The sequence below is a fragment of the Ursus arctos genome, unplaced genomic scaffold (assembly GCF_023065955.2).
Source record: "Ursus arctos isolate Adak ecotype North America unplaced genomic scaffold, UrsArc2.0 scaffold_22, whole genome shotgun sequence".
Classification (NCBI taxonomy): Eukaryota; Metazoa; Chordata; class Mammalia; order Carnivora; family Ursidae; genus Ursus; species Ursus arctos.
Genome location: NW_026622897.1, coordinates 23,453,968 through 23,481,577, shown reverse-complemented (window position 1 = coordinate 23,481,577; position 27,610 = coordinate 23,453,968). Strand labels below are relative to the sequence as shown.

Below are 27,610 nucleotides of genomic sequence, written 5' to 3'. Positions count from 1 at the left end.
CTGGGGAGCGAGGGCTACTATCTACAGGAGTGCTGCTGAGATGGGGAGGGGAATAGCAAGGGTGGGTAAAAACACCACAAAGCTTTCCTGCAAGTTACAGGTTGGCTTTTTTCTTGATTCGTTGTTCTCATGATGATTGCAAACCATCTACTCTCTTCTAGATTACAGAGAAAGTTGGTTGCGAGAGTTTTTGCTTGTTTTTTCTTGTTTCTATGAAGGGAATGGAGTTTGGAGTTGCCTGCCCTGCCATTTTATTGACACCATTTGATCATGCTTCTTTTCTGTTAAGTTCTCCCCACCCATCTTTTGGGGGAAGTTTCTTCTCCTCTTCCTCACTCTCCCCTCTGCCCTAGTTCTTTTTAGGAAGGTTGATTTTATTTCTAGTCTTTATTTCTTTTGTAGTTATGGCCATTTTAAAATGTTATCCTCTTCCTTGTGGTTTGGATGTTCAGGAGTTGTTTTTTTCCCCCTCCATTGAGGGGAATTGAAAATTGGTGAGACTACAAGATCTCTTTGTGCTTTACTTCTGAGCCACCAGTTTTCTGAACTGAAGGAGAGCATGTGCTCTTTCTCTGTCTCTTCTTTGCTGCCTGGTTGCTAGTTCTCTTTGTTCTCCAGTCCTTTCCCCAATCTCCTGTGCCAGCAGAGAGCTCTCTTCTGTCTACTCTACCATGAACCTTGGTCTAGGGCTGCTTCTCACTCTCTGAAGTCCTGGTTGCCTCCAGGGGTTTCTCCTGGCTTTTCTGTGCCACCTCCAGCCTTCAGTTGTTGAGTATCTTGAATGCCTCAGAAGGTGCTCTCTGAACTTTCCCTCCCTGCTCCCCATCTACAGTGGTTAGTTACAGCATGCTCGGGGAGACGCTGCACACTTCTCATATCTCTCTGTGCTCCTGTTCTTCCCCCAGCCTCTGGTGCACTAACCCTATAACCTGGGGTCCGGTGGGTGTTGACTTTTTGCTGCAGGTTTCCCTTGGAATTTTCATTCATTACTCCAGTCCACATGCAGTCTTCAGGGTTTGGCTGATTTCTCCTTATCCTGCCTAGTGCCAGTTCTTTATCCTTCTGCAGCTTTACCAGGCTTCTGAGCATGTCTGTAAGTCTCTTCTATCTCATGAATGTCTCGGCACTTTAGCTTTTTAGTTCATTTAGATTTTTTCTTACCCCTAATTCTTTTTTTAAAAGTATGATTTTGTAGTTAACCTGTCTTATTTTAGCTGGTGTGAGAATGATCATTATCTTGTGAACTTCTGCTTAATACTAGAGTTTTTAAAAATACTTCAGTGATACTGCTCTCAAAAATAGAGAATATGTGGGGCGCCTGGGTGGCTCAGTCGTTAAGCGTCTGCCTTCGGCTCAGGGCGTGATCCTGGCGTTCTGGGATCGAGCCCCACATCAGGCTCCTCCGCTGGGAGCCTGCTTCTTCCTCTCCCACTCCCCCTGCTTGTGTTCCCTCTCTCTCTGGCTGTCTCTCTCTCTGTCAAATAAATAAATAAAATCTTTATTTAAAAAAATAGAGAATATGTGTTTTCTTTTTTATAATATTAACTCTAATGATGGTAATGCTAAGTACTTATGAGTAGTAAGCATCTTGGTGAACACTTTAAATGCATTATCTCATTTGATACTCACAAACTTGAGAATAGGTATTGTTAATCATTCTCATTTTCCCAATGAGAGGTTAAGTAGGTAGGTCAATATTATACAGCTAGTTAGTGACACTTTTGAACTCAGAGCTGTCTGTCTCTAGAGCAGAATTTGCAAATTCATATCGCTGGGTGGGGAAGATATCTAATACAAATGCAAGAAGAGAGTAGTGCATGAAAAAATAACAAAGCAAGCAGCATGATGAATGACAGTTACCATTCAGCTTAGATACTGGTGGCAAAGTCTTTTGTAGGATACATGCCTCATTTAAAAAGTTGGGTCACTTTTTAGTTCCAGCCAGTTGTTGCTCATGTGAGAATATGGGTCCAATATTTTAGATTTTCTGATCTTTCAATAGAAGCCAGAAATCTGTATTTTTTATTTGAAACGACTCTGTTTCTAAATTGTTGCTGCTGGTTTAGGTAAAAATAAAATAAAATCTGATGTGCAGATATACGTGATAAGTCTGAAGTGACACACATCTGCAGGCCCAGCCTGCTCTCTGGGAAGCCAATTTCCAGTCTCTGGAATGGAACCTGAACTTTCTTTTAACCACTTGCTCATGCTGTCTCTCAGTGCCCACCTTACTGCTTTCTTTCCACATATGTGCTAAATAAATTAAGTGAAGACCTTCTCTTGAATGAATGTATTTTATTTACTGCTCTTATGCAGTTGTGCTACTTTAAACTATGAAGACAATACTTAGAAATATATTTTTAAAAACATCCTGAATTCTGTTTTATCTTCAGAAGCTATAGAGTTCCATTGAAAGTCATATCTTACAGTGAGTTGATGTGAGGGTTTAAGTATTACTGAATGCCTCGTTTATTCTTACTCATTAATCATGACTTTCCCTCTCTTCTGCCCCCCCGCCTTTTTTTGACATAGCTTTCACTTTCAGAAGAACAGAACGAAGTAACGAAAAATGGCTGTGAATCTAAAGAGCTGGTCTACCTCGTGCACATTGCTTGTCAGGTAATTTTGTGGATACGTAGATTCCTTTTGATGCATTCTTTATGGCGTCTGATAGAATTCACAGAAAGATACTTGTATGATGTTGAAATGAAATTGGACTGTGCATGAGCATTTGTTAAGAAAATAAATGTTATCCTTTAAAAAAGAAATAAATGTGTTCATACAAAATTACATGGAATGCACAGTTTAGTGTTGTAACTTGCATATCTTCTGTCTGCATTTTTAGAAAGTTTTTAAGGCTTTAGACATTTGTGGACAAATAACAGTGACTATGGTAACACAGATGTTTCGTTTTATTCTTTCTCCTAGTCGTGCTGGCAATTCTGCATGTACTCAGAGTTGAAACAATTAATAGAATCAGTCCTACAGATATTTAATTTACAAGCTTAAATGAAAACTCTTCTTGTAAGAGTAAAGGAAATACATCTTTTATTGATGAAAAGTTTAAATGAATCAGCTACTGGTCACCTATTACAGTAAAAGAGCAAACTAAGTTTCACTTGCCTCTGCCTGAGATGCTCACTTTTCTACCAGGCAGGAAGTTTCACTGTAGTGAATGTAGTGTGTGTATGTTTTAGAAGGGGACTGTTTCCTGACACTTAGTGTTAGAACTTTTGTGAGGCTAAATTACCGTGACTTCTCTTAATGAGATTTGAAGTAGGTCATTTGTAGCATTGATTATTTCCTCCACCAACTAAGTAGTTTAGTTTCTTTGCTTACTTCACTTTCATTAAGCCTTATGTCTAGTTTTGAGTTAGTGATTGTAAAATAATTGTTTTTGAGAAAACTTTCTTTTGTGTGAAGTTTTTAGCTTTCCTTGGGAAAGAGTAAGATAGGAGCATTTATGGTTTTTCCCCCCCAAAAGTATTATTCTTGTACCTGAAGTTAAAAATTACATAATCTTGAAAAGTCTAATGCTTATCTTATATGGGAAATACCTGAGTTCTTAGTGTTGGTGATTTTAAAGGAAACCTTTCAGAATTAAGTGCTTTTATTTATTGGTGTCAGAATATGAGATTGGAAATTGAATTTAGCTTGTATATAAATAAGATGGCCAAAGTTTCATATTGTTAATATATGTTTTATTGAGTGTCATCTTGGGTCCTTTGAGGAAGTGTGCAGTTCTGAATCACTAAGTTTCGTGTTATGTTTCATAAAATCCTTCGTTTTCGTGACTTAATTTTTTTAAAGATTTTTATTTATTTATTTGACAGGGAGAGAGAGAGCATAAGCAGGGGGAGTGGCAGACAGAGGGAGAGGGAGAAGCAGGCTTCCCACTGAGCAGGGAGCCCAGTGCAGGGCTTGATCCCAGGACCCTGGGATCATGACCTGAGCCGAAGGCAGACACTTCACCGACAGAGCCACCAACTGAGCCTCCCAGGCGCTGCATTGTGACTTAATTTTTAAGTGAAAATAACTCATGTGTTTTGGTGAACCATTACTCATACATAAATGTAAATCATATCTTCTTTATCTAGAGTACATGATTGTCATGTCAGTAATGAATTTATTAATCCCTCTGTAACCTAACATCTTTTAGCATCTTTCCTTCTCACCGTTAGTTTCCATATGATCTGACAATGCAAACAGTTTTATTCTCGTAAGCAAAACAAAATGTTACAGACACTTGTGCTATTTTTTTGAGTGACCTTCAAAAGGTAAGCACGGTATTTTGGAACCATATGTCAGAATATATAATTGTCATTTGATTATGCTTCCATGAATTAGTGAACTAACTAGTTAGGCTATTTCCTGGTTGCAAGTATCTTGTCAATCTGCTTAAAAAATTTCAGACTACTCAGTATACTATTCATTACATCAAAGTAGTAATTTACTGCAATATAATAATGCCATTGCACTTCTCTGCAGTACTGTAAGTGATCATTGAGGCACTCCCATAGCTTGCTTTCTGTAGTCTGACAAATGTCTCAGCCATAAATCGTATTAAATTGGAATCCTATCTTTTTTAAATAACTAATATTATATTATAGACTCATAATCAAGCCCTCTATTTTGCCAATGAGGAAATTATGGCCCAAATTACTGATGTGGCCTTCCTAAGTTATGTGAAATCGTAGCAGGAACTGCTAATGACTTCAGTTTCCTGCTTGCAAGTTTTTCCTGCATCTCAGTGGAATTCACAATCTAGAACAGATTTAAGAGATTGCTTAGTCTTCAGATATGATACGATCACCATTACATGCTGGTATTTCTCATATATTACGTATTTTTGCTTTGTCATTTTTAAAGTACACTTGAAATTCTTTTTATTTAACTCACTCGTCTCTTGTTCTTTAATCTTAGAAAATGGCCAGTTAAACAACTGTGATTTTTTTTTTTTTCCACCTTTCTGGAGGTTAAGTTATACTGATTCTTTTAGGTCTCATCTTTGAAACTTTTAATTGTGCTTTTGCCTCTGCCCTTCAAGTTTTTGTTTCTTGTTACATTTTGAAGTCAGAAATGTAAACTATGTCTTTCATACTGAAATGATCCAAATTCAGTAGGCGTTTTGATTATCTGTGTGTCTAGTATACACATATTGTGACATGCAGTACAACATTTCATTCTTTCAACAACTGTGTGAGGTAAATAGTCTGTTTTTCATTTTACAGCTGATGAATCTAAGACTCGAGAATGTTAATAACTTCCCCAAGGTCATAAAATTAAAGAGAAAGACCAGGATTTGAACGTCAGTCTAGTGGGTTTTTTTTCCTATTCTTCTGTCATTTTCTAATATGATTTATAGTTGATTAGCTACTCTGAAATCTGCAAGCATATCCTAAATGTTAATAAAGAATTACAGAAATGTACTGAGAGTGACCGTCAAGTTTCTTTGAGTGACTTAAGTGGAGAGAGTGTAGATACCATTTGTAAGTACATATTTGAAGACATACATATGTATCTTTTTTTCTGATTTAAAAGTGTGGGTTTATGGGTTTTTAGGATAAAAACAGTTTTAGAAATTTTGGAAAATATGGGAAATGGAGAAAAAAGAAGAAAATTGTCATAATACTACTACCCTGAGATTGTCTGTTTACATTTTTTACATTTATTACAAAGTATATTTTTGCTTTGTTTTACATAGTTGTGTTTTATAATTGAATATAGGGGGATATATATAATTTTACATTATTTTTTATTTATAAAGCATTCTTCCATGTTGTTATAATCTCTGTAACCATTAGGTAATTAATTAATTTACTGTAGTTGACATACAATATTATATTTAGTTGTAGGTGTACTAACATAGTGATTTGACATTTACATACAGTACAAAATGATCACCGTGATAAGTATAGTTAACATCTGTCACCATACATAGTTATTACAATATTGTTGACTGTGTTCTTTATGTTGTCCTTTACATCCCTGTGACTTACTTATTTTGTAACTGGAATTTTGTACCTCTTAATCCCCTTCACTTATTTCATGCATCCCCCATATGTCTCCCCTCTGGCAACCACCAGTTTTTTCTTTGTATTTATGAGTCTGTTTCTGTTTTGTTGTTTGTTCGTTTGTTTTTTTGAGTCTGCATATAAATGAAACGATAAGGTGTTTATCTTTCTATGTCTGACTTATTTCACTTAGCATAACACCCTCCAGGTCCATCTGTGTTATAATAAATGGCAAGATTCCTTTCCTTTTTAATGGCTGAGTAATAGTCCATGTACGTATATTCCATGACTTCTTTATTCATTCGTCTGTCATGGATACTTAGGTTGCTTCCATATCACATTTATTGTAAATGATGCTGCAGTGAACATAGTGGTGCATACAATATCTCTTTGAATTAGTGTTTTGTTTTATTTGGGTAAATAGCCAGATGAGGAATTGTTGTATCATATGGTATTTCTGTTTTTTAATTTTTGAGGGATCCCCGTACTATTTTTTATAGTGTTTCCACCAATTTACATGCCCACCAACAGTACATGAGGGATTCCTTTTCTCTATATCCTTGGCAACAATTGTTATTTTTGTCTTTTTGATACTATCCATTCTGACAGGTGGGAGTAACATCTCAATGTGGTTTTCATTTGCATTTCCCTGTGATAGCAATGTTGAACATTTTTTCATGTGTCTCATGGCCATCTGTATGTCTTCTTTAGAAAAATATTTATACAGGTCCTGTGCCCATGCCCATTTTTTAAATGAGATTTTCTTTCTGTGTTTATGTGTCTTGGGTTGTCTGAGTTCTTTATATATTTTGAATATTAACCCCTTGTCTGATATATCACTTACAAGTACCTTCTCCCATTTAGGAGATTGCCTTTTCATTTTGTTGATGGTTTCCTTCTCTGGGCAAAAGCTTTTTAGCATGCGGTAGTCTCAATTTTTTATATTTGTTTTTGTTGCCCTGTCTGAGGAGACAGAGCCAAAAAAATATTGCTAAGACTCATGTCAAAGAGTTTATTGCCTGTGTTTTCTTTTAGAAGTTTTATGGTTTCAGGTCTTAAATTTAGGTCTTGAATCTGTTTTGAGTTTATTTTTGTATATGGTATAAGGAATTGGTCCAGTTTCATTCTTTTGCATGTAGCAGTCCAGTGTTCCAAACACCATTTATGGAAGTGACTGTCTTTCCCCGTTGTATATTTTTGGCTCCTTTGTCATAGGTTAATTGACCATATAAGCATGGGTTTATTTCTGGGCTCTCTACTCTATTCCGTTGATATATATGGCTCTTTTTGTGCCAGTACTATACTGTTTTGATTATGATAGCTTGAAAGTGTAGTTTGAAATCTAGGAGCATGATACTCCAGCTTTGTTCTTCCTCAAGGTTATTTTGGCTTGGTCTTTTGTGGTTGCATACAAATTTTAGAATTTTTTGTTCTAGTTCTATGAAAAATACTTTGGTATTTTGATAGGGATTGCATTGAATCTATGGATTGCTTTGGGTAGTATGGACATTTAAACAATATTAAATCTTCCAATCATGAGCATGGTGTTATCTTTACATTTATTTATGTCATCTTTACTTTCTTTCATTGATATCTTATAGTTTTCAGAGTATAGGTGTTTCACCTCCTTGGTTAAATTTGTATCTAGGTATTTTATTATTTTGGATGCAATTGTAAATGGGATTGTTTTCTTAATTTCTCTTTCTGCTAGCCAGTTATTAGTATATAGAAGTGAAACAGATTTCTTTATATTAATGTTGTATCTGCAACTTTACTGAGTTCATTCAGTATTTCTAATAGTTTTTTCAGTGGAGTCTTTAGGGTTGTCTGTGTATAGTACCATGTTATCTGCAAATAGTTACATTTTGACTTTTTCCTTACCAGTGAACATTCCTTTTATTTATTTTTCTTGTCTGATTGCTATAGCAACTTTGTTGAATAAAAGTGGTGAGACTGCATTCTTGATTTGTTCCTGATCTTAAAGGAACAGTCTTCAGCTTTTTACCATTGAGTATGATGTTATCTGTAGGAATGTTGTATATGACCTTTATTATGTTGAGGTATGCTCCCTCTATTCCCACCTGGTTGAGAGTTATCATGAAGGGATATTAAATTTTATCAAATATGTTTTCTGCATCTATTAAAATGATATGATTTTTTATTCATTTTGTTAATGTGGTGTATCATATTGATCGATTTGTGGCTATTGAACCAACTTTGTATCCCTGTCAAATCCCACTTGATTGTGGTGTATGATCCTTGTAATGTACTGTTGAATTTGGTTGTGTAATATTTTATTGAGGATTTTTGCATTTACATTCATCAGGGTTATTGGTCTGTAATTTTCTTTCTTTGTCTGGTTTTGGTATCATAGTAATGCTAGCTTCATAGAATGAATTGGGAAGCATTCCTCCCTCTTCCATTTTTTGGAACAGGTTGAGAAGGCTAGGTATTCAGTCTTCTTTACATTTTTTTTTCAAATTCATTTGTGAAGCCATCTGGCCCTGGACTTTTGTTTGTTGTGAGTTTTTTCATTACGGATTGAATTTCATTACTAATAATTGGTCTGTTCAGATATTCTGTTTCTTCTTGATTAAATGTTGGAAGATTTTACGTTTCTAGGAATTTATCCATTTTTTTTGTAGTTTGTCTAATTTGTTTATATGTAATTGTAGTAGTCTAATAATTTTTTTGTATTTCTGGGGTGTAAGTTGTAACTTCTTTTATTTCTGATTTAATTTACTTCACTCCCCTCTTTTTTTCTTGGTTAGTCTGCTTAAAATTTTTTTTGTTTTGTTTTGTTTTTCTTTTTGTTTTATTTTTTAAGTAATCTCTACACCCAGCATGGGGCTCAAACTTACAACCCTGAGATCAAGAGTTACGGGCTCCACAAGCTGAGCCAACCAGGCACCCCTCGCTAAACGTTTATGAGTTTTGTTTATCTTTTCAAGGAACCAACTCTTCGTTTCATTCATCTTTTCTAATGTTTTTAGTTTTTATTTCATTTATCTGCTCTGATTTTTATTGTTTACTGTCTTCTAACTTTGGTTTTCTTTTTTTTTTTTTTTCCAGTTTTTATAGGAGTAAGTTTGAATTGTTGGAGATTTTTCTTGTTTCTGTAAAGATTTTATTTATTTCTTTGAGAGAGAGAGACAGAGATAGTGATAGAGATAGCGAGAGAGAGCACAAGTGGGGAGGAGAGGGAGATGCAGGCTCCCTGCCCATTGTGGGGCTCAATCATGACCTGAGCCAAAGGCAGACACTTAATCAACTGAGCCACCCAAGTGCCCTGAGATTTTTCTTGTTTCTTGAGGTAGACCTGTATCATTCTAAACTTCCCTCTTAGAACTGTTTTTGCTATTCTCTTAAGATTTTGAACAGTTGTATTTCCATTTTCATTTTTCTCCAGGTATTTTTTCACTTCTTTGATTTCTTCATTGATCAATTGGTTATTTAGCACCAAATGATTGTGTTTTTTTCTAATTTTTGCCTTGGAATTGATTTCTAGTTCCATACCATTGTGATGGTAAAAAGGTGCTTAATATGATTTCAGTCTTTTAACATTTATTTTAGACTTGTTTTATGGCCTAATATGTGATATGTTCTGGAAAATGTTCCTTGTGCGCTTGAAAAGAATGTGTATTGTGCTGTTTTGGTAATGTTCTGTATATATGTATGTCAAGTCCATCTGTTCTGATGTGTTGTTTAAGGTCACTCTTTCCTTATTGATTTTATGTCTAGACACTATATCCATTGATGTAAATGGGGTGTTAAAGTTCCCTACTATTATTGCGTTACTTTCAGTTTCTTGCCTTCTGTCTGCTATTTACAGTTGTTACATTATCTTGTTGGATTGATCTCAATCATTATATAATGCCTTTCTTTGTCTCTTGTCATAGCCTTTGTTTTAAAGTATTTTGTCTGATGCAAGTATTGCTATGCCAGCTTTCTTTTTGCTACATTTGCATGGAGTATTATTTTCCATCTTCTCATTTTCAGTCTGTATGTGTCTTTATGTCTGAAGTGAATCTCTTGTAGGCAGTATGTAGATGAGTCTTACATTTTTATCCATTTAGTTAGCCATTGTCTTTTGACTGGAGCATTTAGTCCATTTACATTTAAAGCAATTGTGGATAGTTTTGTACTCATTGCCATTTTGTTACTTGTTTTCTAATTGTTTTATATTTCTTTACCTCGTAAAGAAATTCTCTTACCTTGTAACTTGACTTCTTTAGTGTTATGTTTGGATTCCTTTTGATTTACTTTTAATGTACCTATTATAGATTTTTGTTTTGTTGTCAACATGAAGTTCAGATGTAACACTCTGTATATAGCAGTCTTTTTTAGCTTGACGGTCCCTTCAGTAAATACATTCTAAAAGTACTACATTTTTACTCCCCACCCCCTTGTTTTATGTATTTGACTTCATATTTTACATCTTTTTACTTAAGGGTATCCCTTTACTAATTATTGTGGATATTGTTGATTTTACTACATTTGTCTTTTAACCTTCATACCAGCTTTATAAGTGATCGATCCACCATCCTTATATATGTTAGCTTTTACCAGTGAAATTTTTTCTTTCGTAATTTTCTTACTTTTAGTTATAGCCCTTTCCTTTATGCTTAAAGAAATCCTTTCAACATTTCTTGTAATGCCAGTTTACTGGTGAACTTTTAAAAATTTTGCTTGTCTGGCAAACTCTTTATGTCTCCTTCAATTCTGAATAAAAACTTTGCTGGTAGATTGTTCTTGGTTGTAGGTTTTTCCCTTTCAGCAGTTTGAAAATATCATGCTACTTCCTTCTGGCCTGAAAACCTGCTGCTGAAAAATCAGCTGATAGTCTTATGGGTGGTCTCTATACTCACTGCTGGCTTTTCTCTTGTTGCTTTTGAGATTCTCTCTTTATCTTTAATTTTTGACATTTAAATTCTTAATGTGTCTTGGTGTGGTTCTCTTTGGGTTCATCTTGTTTGGGGCTTCCTGGACTTGGATATCTGTTTTCTTTCTCAGGTTGGGGAAGTCTTCAGAGGCTCTTTAAGTGGAAGCCTCAAATCAAGAGCCTCTGTGGGAGATAGTCCAGGCCAACTGGTTAAGATCCCAGGTCATTATATAGTCTGAGTGATAGTTACAATATTAAAAGCTGGTGTAGCATGAGCCCAAAGCAAATGGAACAGATACCTGTCATACAGATCTCATTTAGCCACATTGCTGTGTCTCAGGTGAATATTAACCATTTTTGAAGTGACTCAGAGGGGTGCCTGAGTGGCTCATTTGTTTAAGCATCTGCCTTTGGCTCAGGTCATAATCCCAGCATCCTGGGATCAAGTCCTGCATCGGGCTTGCTGTTCAGTAGGGAATCTGCTTCTCCTTCTCCCTCTGCCTCTCCCCCTAGCTGTGCGCTCTTTCTTTCTCTCTCTCTCTCAAATAAATAAAATCTTTAAAAAAAAGTGATTCAGATGCCTCGATAAATAGATCTTTAATGCCTTGCCCAAGCCCCCAATGCCCTTCCTTTCATATAAATCATGATTTAGAGTAAGTTGTCTTAACCAATATAAGCATATTATTTTTCAGATGTTCCTTCCATCATTTTTCATTCTGTTCTTTAAGTACACAAACTGAAAAAAAGTATTATGTATAACAAACAGATCGGCTAATGTGGATGAAAAAACACTCTTGTGTCATGATATTGATCTGAATGGTAATACTTTTATCTTTTCTGAAAAATCATACTAATTTTTCTTCTGCCTATTCCTTACTTTTCAGAAAACATAATATATTTAGTTTGACTTTAATGAATATTAATAACAATTCTAGGAAATCCGGTCACATGTCAAAGAAGATCTTAGAAAAACTTTTACTGTCTCAAGTGTTGAACATTCAGTAATTTTAAAAAGTCCAAAAAGAGATAAACCCCCACACTAATTGAGCCCTGTTACTTAGACTAAATTATTTATAAGTATAATGTCAGTGGTAATGAGTCTCCATGCCACTCAGTGTTCTGTTGTTTTATTCTTTAGCAAGTAAGCAAACATCAGCTTTTTTTTTTTTTTTTTTTAAGATTTTATTTATTTATTTGACAGAGAAAGACAGCAAGAGAGGGAACACAAGCAAGGGGAGTGTGAGAGGGAGAAGCAGGCTTCCTGCTTAGCAGGGAGCCCAATGTGGGGCTCGATGCCAGGACCCTGGGATCATGACCTGAGCCAAAGGCAGATGCTTAATGGCTGAGCCACCCAGGTGCCCCCAAACATCAGCTTTTAAGTGTTGATTTTAAAATGGCAAATTTAAACCTAGCTGTTACAAGAATTTATTCTAACAGGTGTTCTAATGAAAATCCTTTATGATCTTTCCTTTCTGTAAGTATAGTTTTGTTAGTTTAAGAAATTGCTGCTTAATAAAGTACTTACTATCTTTTGTTTCATTATAAGATTTAGACCAGTTAAAATGAATGGTTTTATTGTATTTGGATCGTATTAACTACCTTTGTATTTTAACGAGAATTCATCATTATATAATAGTTTATTTTTTCTGAGGATCAAGATTTTCATAAATATTTACAGTACTCTGAAAGCTCCTTTATGTCCTGGTAGGTGGGGTAAACAGTTGGTTTTAAGGGGAATGCTTTCCTGCCTCAAAATATCTCCTGCTTGAAATTCCACCATCAGAAATGCATTCCTTGGTATTAAATATCTCCTCCACTTAGTCCACTTAGAAAATGCTGTTACTAAGGGGTGGGGTTGACTATTCACATTTGTAGAGCATCTGTGTATGAACAGAATATATAGATAAATTGTTAAACATCCAAACCTTGTAACTCTTTTTTGAAATGTGTTACTATTTTCATTTTATAGGTGAGTAAACTGTTGCTGATAGGTGTTAAGTAACTTATGTAAAGTCCTAGGATAAGGCCCTGCAAAGATTAAATCAGTTCATTCTCTTTTCAGATCATTCTCTTTTTACTGAACTTCATCATACCATTAAAGAGAGAATTTATTCTTTTTCACTTAACTTTTCCATGATAAAGGGGCTTCCAAGGACACGGGTGAGGACTGTTCTTCTCAGAAAGAACAGCAGATATATTTAGAATTTGTCTTTTCCCATCTCTGTTATTACAGAACTAGCCCAAGGTGCTGGTATCTTGTTGGGATGTTGTGATTAGCATTTGTGTTTGCATCCTGTAATCAGTTAGAACCATTTAAACTGCTAGAGTGATGTAAAATGTAAATTGAAAATGTTATCTTCATGGTTAACACTCTTCAGTAGGTTTTCACTGTGTTTAGAACTGAACCCAAATTGCTAACCAAGGTCTGTGAAGGTCCCACCTGATCTGGACCTTGCCTACCTCTTCTGCATCATGTCACGACAACCTGCTCTTCCCTTGTTCTGGTCATGCTAGCTTTCATTCAGTTTTTAAAAGACTAAGTACTTTCCTATTACAAGGTATTGAACATTGCTCAGCATGTAACTCTCTTCACACTGCTCTTGTTATGTCTGGTGCCTTCTCAGTTTTCAGGATAGAGTTTACGATTTCACCTCCTCAGAAGGGCTTGTCCTGACTACCTTCCCTGAGGTAGTTTCTTGTTTAATCTCTTCACAGAACAAAGTTATAATTATTTTACTTATGTATTTATTTACTTCAAAAAGTATTCATTCAAAAAGATATATGCACATCTATGTTTATTACAGCATTATTTACAATAGCCAAAATAGGGAATCAATCCTAAGCAGCCATTAATAGATGAATAGATAAAGTTATGGTGGATATGTACACAGTGGATTCACCCATAAAGAAGAAGGAGATCTTGCTACTTGTGACAACATGGATGGACCTAGAGGGTATTCTGCTAAGTGAATTAAGTCAGACAGAGAAAGACAAATACCATATGGCTTCACTTATATGTGGAAATCTAAAAAGCAAAACAAACAAACAGAACGGAAATTGACTCATAAATACAGAGAACAAACTGGTGTTTGACAGAGGGGATGTGGTTGATGAGATGAGCAAAATAGGTGAAGGGAGGTGGTACATACTTCCATTTATAGAATGAATAAATCATGGGGTGTAATAACACTGCACGATGACAGATGGTAACTACACTCACTGTGGTAAGCATTTTGTAATGTATAGAATTGTTGAAGCACTGTGTTGTGCCCCTGAAACTAGTTATAACATTGCATTTCAACAATACTTCAGTAACACTTATTTTCCGCACTGGAAATAAATTCTGAGAAGTCAGAGATCTGATTGTTCTCTGTTGCATCTCTAATGCTTACTCCAGTTCTTGTACTACCTAGGTCCTCAGTAATGAGACAAAGAAGAACAAAATTTTAGAAATTTGTTAGAAATTTGATCCTATGTACATTAGAGATTTCTTTTTCTCGTAGCCTTTTTCAGCCTTATCAACAATTGTTGATATTTTGTTACTGGTTGGATAGCAAAAAATTGCTTGAGAATAATAATTATTAAGGTTAGAAGTTAGCAGTAAATTAAAATTTAAGCAGATATGCATAAGTAGTTTTTTGTTTTTTTTTTTGTTTTGTTATTTATAAAATAAGTGAATTTCTAAAATATTCTGATCATGTGTAGTTGATCCTTGAACAACATTGGTTTGAGTAGCATGGTTCCACTTACACACAGATTTTTTTGATAAATACAGTGTATTATTGTAAATGTATCATCTCTTCCTTGTGATTTTCTTAATAACACTTTTTCTTCTACCTTTAAGAATAAAAGAAAAGAATATAGTACATAATATAACATTCAAAACATGCTTATTGACTGTTTATGCTATTGGCACGGCTTCCAGTCAAGAGTAGGCTATTAAAAGTTATGTTTCGGAGGAGCAAAACTAATATGTGGATTTTTGACTATGCACTGAGGTCAATGCCTCTTACCCCCCCCCCCATGTTGTTCAAGGGTCAATTGTATTTTATTCAGTTTACTTTATGATGAATTTGATGATGAAAGTTTTTTTTACATATGGAATTTAAAGTTCTTTCATATCTGCTAAAATGGGAGGTATTTTACTATTTTTAGAATTTTCTCAGTGAATTTAACAGTTTTAGATGATTTGCAAATTATATTGAGGTTTTCATTTTGTGAATGATAACCTGTTTAAAAGAACAGACTTTTGCTGGCACAAGAATATTTTTAAAAAATTGAAAGAAATCAGTTCACTGATGTGTAAGGAAGTGAATTTTGACATCCAATCCCCCACCACTTACTTTTCTAGGCTCTTTTGCATTTTTGTGGTTGGTTGTTGATATTTATTTCCTTGAGTAATACTGCTTAGAGGGAAGAAAACATGATTACTTTTTAAAAATTAGTATATTTTTTAAAGTAGTTTTAGGTTCACAGCAAACTTTAGTGAAAAGTCCAAGGTTCCTCTTATCCTGTATACCTTATCTTCTGTATACCTCTTATCCCCACATATGCTCAACCTTGTTCACTATGGGTGTCTTTTCCCAGCAGGGTACCTTTGTTACAATTGATGCTACATACCTTTGTCAGCAAGGGTGTAGTCATGGTGTTGTACATTCTGTGGGTTTGGACAAATTTATAATTGTATGTACCCACCATTATGGTATCATACATAATAGTTTCACTGCCCTAAAATTCTCTGTACTGTATTTATCTTTCACTTCTCCCTAACCAGTGGCAACCACAGATATTTTTACTGTCTCTGTAGTTTTGCCTTTTTCATAGTGTCATATGGTTTGAATTATTACAGTATGTAGCCTTTCCAGCTTGGCTTCTTTCACTTAGTAATATGCATTTAAGTTTCCTCCATGTCTTCTCAAGGCTTCTTTCTTCTTAGTGCTGAATAATATTACATTGTCTGGATGTACCACGGTTTACATATCCATTCACCAGCTGAAGGACATCTTGCTTGCTTCTAAATTTCAGCAATTATGAATAAAGTTGCTATAAACATTCACGTGCACGCTTTGTGTGGGCATAACTTTTAGCTCATTTGGATAAACAGCAAGGAGTCCAGTTGCTGGAACCTATGGTAAGGTATGTTTAGTTTTATAAGAAACTGACGAACTGTCCTCCAAAGTGGGTTTACTATTTTGTATTCTTACTAGCAATGAAAGAAATTTCCTGTTGCTTCACATCTTTGTCAGCATTTGGTTTTACCAGTTCTGGATTTTTGCCATTCTAATAGGTGTGTAGTAGTGTCTCATTTTAGTTTGCATTTCCCTGATAACATATGATATGGAGCATCTTTTCATATACTTATTTATCATTTGCATATCTTTTTGTTGAGGTGTCTGTTAAGGTCTTTGGACCATTTTTTAGTCATTCTTATTGTTGATTTTCAAGAGTTCTTTGTGTATTTTGGGTAATAGTCCTTTACCAGGTATATCTTTTATCAGTATTTTTACTCAAGTCTATTACTTGTCTTTTCATTTTTTTGATAGTGTCTTAACACAGCAGAAAATTTTAATTTCAGTGAAGGTCAGCTCATCAATTCTTTCTTTCACTGATTGTGCCTCTAGTGTTGTATCTAAAGAAGTTCATCACCAAACCCAAGATCATCTCTGTTTTCTCGTATGTTATTGAGTTTTATCATTTTGCATTTTACATTAATGTCTGTGATCCATTTTGAGTGATTTTGTGAAAGCTATAAGGCCTATGTCTAGATTTATATTTTTGCCTGTGGATTTTGCCAGTTTTTCCAACACTATTTTTTGAAAAGACTGTCTTTTTATCCATTGTATTGCCTTTTCTCTTTTGTTAAAGATTGGTTGATGCTATTTAGGTAGGTCTATTTCTGGGCTCTCTATTCTGTTACTTTGGAGGTTTTTTTGTTTTTTGTTTTTGTTGTTTTTTTTTTTTTTTGCCAATACCACACTGTTTTGATTCTTGTAGATTTACGGTAAGTCTTGAAGTCACTTAGTGTCATTCTTCCAACTTTGTTCTTCTCCATCAATATTGTGTTAGCTGTTCTTGGTCTTTTTCCCCTCTTTATAAACTTCAGAAACAGTTTATTGATACTGACAAAAATAACTTGCTTTAGTTTGATTGGCATAGCACCGTGAATCTAGATCAAGTTGGGAAGAATTGACATCTTGACAATATTGAGTTTTCCTATCCCTGAGCATGGTATATCTCTCAAATTTTTTAGTCCTTTGTTTGCTTCTACCAGAGTCTTGTAGTTTTCCTCATGTAGAGCTTGTTTGTAGTTTTTTAGAACTTACACTTAATTACTTCTCTTTTGGGAGGGTGCTGATATAAATGCTATTGTGTTTTTAATTTCAAATTGAGGTTATTCATTGTTGGCACCTAGGAAAGCAATTGACTTTTGTATATTAACTTTGTATTCTGCTATTTTGGTATAACCACTTATTAGTTCTAGAAGGATTTTAGATAATTCTTTTGTAATGTACACCTAGATGATCATGTCATCTGTGTACAAAGGCTGTTTAATTTCCTTCCCCATTTGTATATCTTTTATTTCCTTTTATTGCCTTAATGCATTAGCTAGAAATTGCAGGACAGTGTTGGAAAGCAATGGAGAGAGGGTCACCCTTGCCTTGTTTCTGATCTTATTTGGAAAGCTTCAATTTCTCACTATTTCTATGATGCTCACTGTAGAGTTTTATAGACATTCTTTACCAAGTTAAGGAAATATCCCACTAATCTTAGTTTACTGAGAATTTTTATCATGAATGAGTGTTGGATGTTGGCAAATGCTTTTTGTACATCTGCCAATGTGATCATGTGATTTTACTTCTTTAGCTTATTAATGTGATTAATTTCATTAACTAATTTTGAATGTTGAACCAGATTTGCATGCCTGGAATAGATCCCACTTGATTGTGGTACATAATTATTTTCCATGTTGTTGGATCCGATTAGCTAATAATGTTGATTTTTTTTCATCAGTATTCTCAAGAGATATTGTTCTGTAGTTTTCCTTTTTTGTAATGTCTTTGTCTTGTTTTGGTGGTAGGTTAATTCTAGCCTCATAGAATGAATTGGGAAGTATTCCCTCTTTTTCAATCTTCTGAAAGAGATTACAGAGAATTGATACAATTTCTTTCTTAAATATTTGGTATGATTCAAACATTGTGAACCAATCTTGGCCTGGTGCTTTCTCTTTTGGAAGTTGATTAATTATTGATTCAATATTTTAAATAGATGTAGGCCTTATTCAGATTGTCCATTTCTTTTTGTAGAAGTTTTGGCAGATTGTGTCTTTCAAGGACCTGGGTCAATTTCATCTAGGTTTTCAGATGTGTGAGCATGGAGTTATAGTATTTATTTTCCTTTTAATGTTCATATAATCTGTTGTGATGTGCTCTCTTTCATGTCTGATATTAGTAATCTGTGTTTTTCTTCTTTTTGTTTTACTTAGCCTGCCTAGGGGTTTATTGATTTTATTGATCTTAACAAAGAATCAGCTTTTGGTTTTGTTAATTTTCGCTGTTGATTTCCTGTTTTCAAGTTCATTGATTTTTACTATAATTTTTTAATTTCTTCTGTTTACTTCATTTTAATTTTCTGTTTTTTTTTAAAGAGAGAATTATAGATAATTGAGTTTAGCTCTTTCTTCTTTTCTGGACTTCTAGGTCTCTTCAATTCTGGGGAGAATGGTTTGCCCTGTGACCTCATTTCTCTCATGGATCTGTGAAGAGTTATTTGTTTTTCAGTTTGTTTAGCTTTTTACTTGTTAAGACAGAGTGGCGATCTCTAAGTGCCTTATACACTGGAAAAGAAATCGGAAGTTCAGTTATTACTTTTAACCTGACAGACAAGATCATTTCTGAAATGTGACTGAATCACAATGTGTTTTCATTGGACTTCTTATTTTTGTGTGGTACTTGATAAGACAGAGCCAGAGGAACTAAAAAAGGTGAACTTGCAGAACAAGTATAAAGCACAAAACAATATATTTTAATGCCTCTTTTAAAAGTATATTTTAAATACTTGTATAAGAAGAAGTCATAAGTAAGAAAGGCCTACCAACTTCTTTTTTACTTCCTTTAAGCAGAAAATTAATATCTTAGTGTAATAAGCCATTTAATGTATCACTTCAGAATGCATTCAAGTAAATTTCTTGACTAACAAACTATTTAAATAAATGTGTTACTGTTCTCAAAGGGCTAATAGTTACATCAAATACTTTGGCTAGACATTCAGTATAATATGTTTTGTTAGGTTTGCTAAGTGCTATGTAGCAGCATACAATATATTTTAGTAGAAAGATTGGCAAAGATGTAAATAGATAATTCTTAAAAGAATGAAAGATACCATTTCACCTATTGGAAAATTTAAATGATTTTTTCAGTATTAGTGAAGATGCAGCAAAATAGGCACAAACAGTAAAAATTGGTACAACCTTTCCATTTTTGAAATTGTGTGTATTTTACCTTTTTATTTAAAAATTAGTTTAGTCTGACAGAAAATTTGCAAAAATAGCATAGACAAATCTAATATATCCTTCCACTTAGGTTTGGCTAATGTCACAATTTTTAGGAATTTATGCTAAAGAATTGTAAGACATTGGAACATAGACTTAAATACAGATGTGTTATTGCAATCTTGTTTTCAATTATTATGCTGTAATCTGGGTACTTCCAAAGTCTCTCAGTTTGCACGTTTCAACCTTTTCCAAAGTTAGTCTAGGTTAGTGAAGGTAATGTTCTAGTGTCAGTGCATGTTAACGGTTTCAACCAAACTAATATTTGCCTGTTATATGAGAAGTACGTGACTAATACAGCATTCAAAAGGTATTTTTGTGACAGACAGCTATACCAGTGAGAAAAATATGAATAGTGATAACCAATGTTTAATGAATGATTGGCAGGCAGTGTGCTCAGTGACTTCTGTGCGTTATTTCATTTAATCTTCCAGCAACACCAGGTACTGGTAACTTTCTGATTTTACAGATGAATAAGCTGAGATTTAGAAGAGTTACCTAAGGTTACATCCTAGCAAGTAGCCTAGGGGAGTCTACATTTATATCCTGCATTACTAATTGCCACTTTCCTCATTCTTTTCTTTCTTCTTTCTTCCCTCTGTGTTTCACAATCTTGTAGGTCTAGAAATCTGTTTTGTATGCCAAGGGGAAAGTGATATTCCAGGTACCAGATGTTACCTTATGTCTTAGTTTGGGGTGCTTTAACAAAGTGCCATAGACTGGGTACCTTATACACAATAGAAATTTATTTCTCACAGTTCTGGAAGCTGGAAGTCAGAGATTAAGAGGTCAGAATGGCAAAGTTCTGGTGAGAGCCATTTCTCAAATTGCAAACAGATGACTTCTTTTAATCTCATGTGGCAGAGAGTAGAGAAGGAGAAGCAAGCTCTTTTATAACTCCTCTAAGGGTACTAATCCCATTCACGAGGGCTCCACCCTCATGACCTCATCGTGTCCTAATTATTTCCCAAAGGCTCCACTTCCTAATGCCATCCTATCAGAGGGTTGGGTTTCTACATATGAGTTTTGGGGAGACACCAGCATTTAGTCCCTAATGTCTTACAATTATTTCAGAATATTTGTCACTTAGTAAGGAATGTTTAATGAAAAATGATTAAAAGCAGAGCCAGTTTCTGTTCTAAAAGCACCAGGTACCAACAAATGCAGTACTACATTTTTTTTATACTGACCATTTTGCTTATTAGTCTGTTGGCTCAAAAGGAGTAATAAGTGTGAATTTACCAGATTGTCAAGTTATTTCACTCCTTACCTCCAATACCTGGAATGATTATACACATGTTTAATCCTGAGGCGATCCTGATTAATTGCTTCACCTTTGTACTAGTGACTACAATGCTGATGTTACATTTTCTTCTGAAAGAAAACAGGAAAACAAAACAAAAACAAAATTTCACCAGGATATATGAATTATTTTAAAATAATGATATTAAAATAAAATAGAATAAAATAAAGATATTAAATTTAAGATTTACTTTCCAAAACTAAAGTTGGTAATTCAGCCAATATGGAAGATAACTTATGACCTCGAATGATACATTACCTTCCCTGGTTGAAACCCTGATGTACTTAAAAGTAATCAGTAATAGTGTTCTTTTTTCCTTTGAGTTTCTCAGCTTTTGGTGACTAGTCATTTGTTTTGCTAAATACTGTGGAGTTTTGTTTGGAAACTCTGTTCTCTAATTTTGGTATGTTTGGCCCAGAACAAGTTCTCTAAATCAATAAAGAATAGGAATGACCAGCATGTACTGAGCCATTTCTGTTACCTGGTACTCTGTTAATCACTTTACATTAATTTACTTCACTAAATTCTTAAACAGCCAGGATTCACAATGGGGACATTCTGATCCTAATGTCAAGATCTTAGCTGTTTCTTTATTTCAAGAGGTAAATCTATATAAATTTTACGAGCTGTGCAGGTAATGTAAATAAGGTAAATAGCTTGGCGTAGTAATTACTTGGGCAAATTAGACTTTGCAGTGTTGTACCTAAAGTATTCGTATACATTTTTTTAAAAAACACTTTAGGCCAAACCCAAATCAGAAGATAGAGTGGATAAATTTAAAATACTGTGGATCATGGCCGTGAAGGCTTCTTGTCCAAATGATAATTTAAATTATTTTTATTTGACATGCATTTTAATTTCTGTTCTCTCACATACCTGAGATTTTGAGTGAATTTGATCTAATTTGTGATTAGATCCATAGAGAAGGAAATAAAATCTTATTACTTGTTTTGGACAATGCACTGTGTACCTGCATGTATAGTAAAGGTATAAGCTGCATTATGCATGGTGACAATTCACATCAACTCCTGTCCTCACCTTTAGAAGAGGAACACAAAAGAATGGGACTTTGTATCTATAATAATTGTTTCTTTTAAAAAACATCCAGAGCTTTGAAACAAAAAAGTCAACATCTGTTTAATCTCTGTGATAGAGACATAAATATGTGATAAACTATTTTTTGTACTTTTCTGATATTTGAAGTGTTGCATAATTTAAAAAATGTGTGTATGAAAGAGAAAATAATTGCAGCTGTATGCTGTTGTTCTCTTTTTTCTGCCTTTGTTGTTTATTTTCAGTTTTAATTTTTGTCATTCAAAGGAACAAGTATTTAACCCACTGTTGGTATATAGGAAATCTTTGGGTGAGAAGGCAGAAAAACAGAGAAAACAGAGGCGCTTACTTCAGCAAAGAGTGGAAGAATGATTTTCCATAGCAGAAGAGACAGCACTTAAAGATCAGGGAGGCAAGAAAGGGAACAAACATCTCATAAACTGAATAAATGCAAATAATTGAGCATAACTGGAAGCAAAGAAAGGGCATGGAGGAGTAATGACTGAGATCAGCGTATAAATTTAGACAGAGCTCAGATGATGAAAGCCATGATATGTGCAAATATGTTTGGACTTTATCCTGTGGATCAGTAGTTCCCAATTCAGGCTGATCTTCAGAATTAACTGGATCCCATTTCAGCTATATCAGCCTCATGAATCTAATATTTCTTAAAATAGTGACCAGAACACTGTTCTTTAAAAGTCTCTGCCACATGTATTGTCTTACTTCATTCTAAAAACCCTCTCAGACAGGGAGTTGGTATTGTTCTCCACCTGTGTAATGTAGAATTATAGTCCGGAGTAGGACAATACAAGTTTATCAGGTTAGTTTCAACATACTTGTGTTTAGAATTCAGTACATCTCTCTCCCAGGAACTGATGCCTTCTGTTTCTGACCCATTTGGCTGGGGCAGATGGAGAAGAGCTACACTAAAAGCATTTCTTCACTTCCGAGATGGTTGCTGTGAAGGCTTTAACTGCAGTCCTTCCAGATTTTTTATGAGATGAAAGCCTCTGTATAAAATTAGGTTAAATTGCAAAACTAAATGGTGTGCAGTTGGGACCTGCTCATCAGTACTGACTGTGGGAGTTTTTGAAGGATTTTTGATAGTGTGACCTGATAAGCTTTGTATTTTGTACTGGTGGGGAGGGGAGCAGGGGAGATCAAAGATAAGGAACATTATCAGTATTCCAGGTAAGAAGGGATGTTCATCCCTACTAAAGCTTGGGTTATAGGACGTAATAGAGTCGAGAAAATTAGAGGGTAGAATGTAATAAATAAGTTCTGTGAGTGGATTTTCATTTTTGATGAGCTTGTGAGATTGGGCAAGGAAAGGAAAAAAGCCTGAAATTGTTAGGAGGGATAAGAGTTCTGGGTAACATATCCATATCAAATGTGTATTGATTAGGACTTCAGTGGTTTTGATTTTCCAGTCTTAGTCATAGAAAATGTTTGTGATAAGCTATCAATAACTTGGTTTTATTTTTCTTTAATTTTTGATAATATTCTCCCATCCAGAATTATTTTATGGTTCTTTCTGTGGGTTTAAGGTCACATGCTGTCTTACCATCTAGCATTCATTGCTCCCAAAGAGAGCCAGTGGACTTTCTACAGCCAGCAGTAGAAGGAGGGTCAGTGGAGAGTTTTATCTTATTTTCAACTATTGACCTTTTAATGTACTATAACTCACTGGGGTGTTTTGGAGTTTTAACCATTTACCTGGGCACCTGGTGGCTCAGTTTGTTGAGTGTCTGACTCTTGGTTTTGGCTCAGGTCATGATCCCATGGGTTGTAGGAGCGAGCCTGGCAACAGCATTAAGCACCATGCTCAGCAGGGAGTCTGCTTGAAGATTCTCTCCCTCTAGTCCCCCCTCCCCCACTCGTGTGGTTTCTTTCTCTCTCTCTGAAATAAATAAATAAATCTTTAACTATTTACCTATTTACTATCAGGTTGAGAGAAGCTTTTCATTAGAAAATATAAAATATCATGAATATAAAACTGTTGTAGAATAAGGCCTGATTCATAAGCATTTTCTAGTTGAGACAAATTATAAGCATCTTTTTTTTCTTACCATAGGGCAAAAGTTGGATTGTTAAAAGAAGTTATGAAGATTTTCGGGTACTTGATAAACATCTTCATTTATGTATTTATGACCGACGATTCTCCCAACTCTCAGAGCTTCCCCGTTCTGATGCCCTGAAGGATAGTCCGGAGGTAAGCATTTAGTACTTTGTAGCAGTAATCACTGTCTATAAATTACAGGAAGTTTTGTCTGTAAACTAAATAAAAGCTTATATTGAACACTCAGGATGATTCCAGGGATTATTTAATTATTTCGTAACTGAAAAATTAGTAGTGCTATGTAGAATATTTAGAATTAAGGTAGGCTTGGAGTGTAATTTTATTAAAAAATTCATAGTATATAAACATGCTATATATATGAGCAGACCATTCTTCAAAGAGAACATAAACTGTGGAAGCAGAAATATGGAAAAATGTTGACTTAACTAATAATTAGAGAAAGGTATAGTTTATGATGACATGTCATGTCTGTGCCCTTACCTCCACTCCTGCCAAATTTCTGGTAAGAATAGAAAAGATTTTTAAAAAATTTAAATGGGAAGAGATTCTTTATAACATCAGAAAATAACAACCATCAAAATTGGGAGGAATCTTTGAAAGTAGATGGGTAGGATTTATGGGGGGTGAGCAAATACAGCATAAAACACATGTACAAGAGGATTGAAGAGGACAGATAAATTAGAAATCTTGATGATAAAAGCTGAATAAATAAAATAACTGAAAAGAGCAAACAGGGCTTTCAGAAGCATGATTACTATCTTCAGAGAGAAAGTGAGGCAAACAGTCATGGAATGAGAGCAGAGTTTTATAAAAATAAAAAGATCAGAGATCTTTGAAATGAACATGTACTTACTTAAATTAATTTTAGTCATAGCAAACCTGAATAGTTGGACTGTGTTCAAAATGGACACAGATGAAGAGAGCATTAGTGAGCTGGGAGAGCAAATTTTATAAGAATATAGCCCCAGAACGGAGAGAAGCATGAAAAGTTGTGGGAGAACAATTGGGAATCATGGAGAATAGTTCCTGAAGTTCCTATTTCCCTCTTCTAGGAGTTCTAGCAGGATATAGTAGATGGAAGTAACTAAAAATTAATATAAGAAATTCTCTAAAACTTAGGAAAGGCATGTTTCAGATCAGATGGGCCCAGTAAGTGCTAAGCATGATGACTGAAAATACATGCATCTAGAAAGACTATAGTGAAATTTCAAAATGCCAACAGAGAGAAAACCCAAAAAGCTTTCAGAGAGCTAAACACATACTTTCTTAAAAGAACAAGAATCGTATTGACATTCAACTCCTCAGCAGCCGCAATGGATGCTTGAAAAAGAGTGCAGATACTTTTCAAGTCCTGAGGGGAAGCCATTTCAAATCTCTAATGAATTCCAAGGCAATTAAGTAGGTACGACAAAGTAGAGACCTCCTCAGTCATGTAAGAACTGACACAGCAGCAGACTTAAAACCGCAGATTCTTTTTGTATCATAGGAAACCTCGAAGTCCATCTCCATTTCCCATGTCCACCTACTTGTCATATTTTTTCTTTCCCCAGCTGTCTCAGGACATGGCCACTACGAAAAAGTCCCAGGATTTTATTCTCTTTTTTTAAGACAGCCACCAGAATGAGTTAAATTTTGTATCATAATTCCTAATTCCTGCAGTAACTCTTGTTAGGCCAGCTAATGTTCAGTCACATTTCTGGACCAGTCCACGGACCCATGGTGTGCAGTTGCACATGAATATGGCTGTCCTGTCACAGCTGCATGCATGGAAGATTACAGCAGGTCTTGGAGAGTTTCAAGGTAGCCAGGAGGAAGCTGGGCAGAAAAGCCAAGTATGTCTCTGCTTATAATTATCTTTTTTATATTTTCAGTATAAAAATAGACAGCAATAAGGTTAGAAGCTATAAAATAGTATGATCCCTGATGATGAGGACATAGCAGTTAAAGTTCTTCACAAGACAGGGTATTTCTATGTAAGTGCCTGTGGTTTCACTTCATGGAAATCTCAAGCCACTGTGAAGAATCCCCTATTACTATTACAATGCCTAAAAATCTGCAGATTTTTTGCCCCCAGAAACAACCAATTTATACGAGTTACTTGGACAGAGTGCTGTATCTTGACTTTGAGTTACCACTGAATCTTCTCTTTCTCTTTAGTCTGTCACTCAGATGCTTATGGCTTACCTATCCCGCCTTTCAGCTATTGCTGGCAACAAGATCAATTGTGGACCTGCCCTTACTTGGATGGAGGTATTATCTAATTTATGTCTTATCAAAATTTATTTTTGAACTGTCTACTTAAGAAATTTAATGTTAATTTAATTTTGATAACTATTGAGCTTTAGGAATCAAAGAAATGGAGTTTATTCTCATCTTTTGGAAGGATAGATAAAGTGATATGTTAAGCATTTTTTATCTCAAATCTATCTTTCTTTGAGAATCCAGGAAATTAATTTAAGTATATCTTGTGAATTTCAATGGCACCTCTTAGTTTGGTGTTTAATGTATTAATGTGTACATTTAGAAATATATATATATACACACACACACACACAAACACATACACTATATACATTTATATCTATTTAGTTAACTTAGTAATTGAAAATATGTTTCAATTATTTATGAACAAGAGACAATACACTTTTTAAAGAGTCCAATTTAAGATTGTATTGAGTATTACAGTATCCAGAAAATATGTTAGGCATTTCTCCTTAATGTGCATATGTAAAGTTATATTATTCTTTCCTCTCAGTGGAAATTGGGAAGACCGGATGGAAAATTGAAAAAAATATGAGCTTAGAGGCAGGCCAACTTGCACTGAGATATTGGCTCTTCCATTATTGGCTGTGTGAACTTGGACAAATTATTTAATTTCTCATAAATTATATAACCTTTTTTAGCTTTAACATTTTTATCTTTAAATTATGATAATGATGTTGACTGTCTTTTAGAGTTATACAGGAATTTTTTTTTTAAGCTTTTATTTATTTATTCGACAGAGATAGAGACAGCCAGCGAGAGAGGGAACACAAGCAGGGAGAGTGGGAGAGGAAGAAACAGGCTCATAGTGGAGGAGCCTGATGTGGGGCTTGATCCCATAATGCCAGGATCACGCCCTGAGCCAAAGGCAAATGCTTAACCACTATGCCAGCCAGGCGCCCCATAGAGTTATGAGGATTAAATTAAATCATGTTCTGTGCACAGCACAATGACTAGCGTACATTAAGTACTCAATATATATAGTAGCTGTTGTTTTTTTAAGATTCTTCAGGTTATGGTTTCTCTAAATCAAATTGAATATCTTTTATAGATAGTCAAAGAAACTTTTGCAAGTCCCATGTCTTTAACCATCTCATAGTCCATTTTCTTTGTTATAGATTGACAATAAGGGAAATCATCTTCTAGTTCATGAGGAATCATCCATTAACACTCCTGCTGTCGGTGCTGCCCACGTTATCAAGAGGTACACTGCTCGGGCCCCTGACGAATTGACTTTAGAGGTAAATGGCTAAAGACTTTCTGTGTCAGCTCAGGCCCTTTTCCTATACTCCATTATCTTTTAGCCTGGAATGCCATCTATTTTTATTTAATGACCGTATTCATCATTGGAAATTCAGTTTAAATCTCCCATTTCTTCTAGGAAGTCATCCTTGATCTCCCTACTCTGTGCAGACACATATCCCCAAATAGCCTGAATCGACATTTCTTTTTTCTTTCTTTCTTT

At 34.8% G+C, this 27,610-nt stretch overlaps 1 protein-coding gene across 7 annotated transcripts in view; it reads left to right on the top strand.

Moving 5' to 3' along the window:
* The window catches only part of ARHGAP32 (Rho GTPase activating protein 32), a 287,685-nt gene that overhangs the window by 171,292 nt on the left and 88,783 nt on the right, over positions 1 to 27,610 (top strand). For all 7 annotated transcript variants that reach the window (XM_057317021.1, XM_057317022.1, XM_057317023.1 and 4 more), the window contains 4 exons: positions 2,533 to 2,619; positions 23,878 to 24,015; positions 26,041 to 26,133; positions 27,264 to 27,386. In XM_057317021.1, the coding sequence (XP_057173004.1) occupies positions 2,533 to 2,619; positions 23,878 to 24,015; positions 26,041 to 26,133; positions 27,264 to 27,386 (441 nt within the window). The remainder of the gene's footprint in view (positions 1 to 2,532; positions 2,620 to 23,877; positions 24,016 to 26,040; positions 26,134 to 27,263; positions 27,387 to 27,610) is intronic.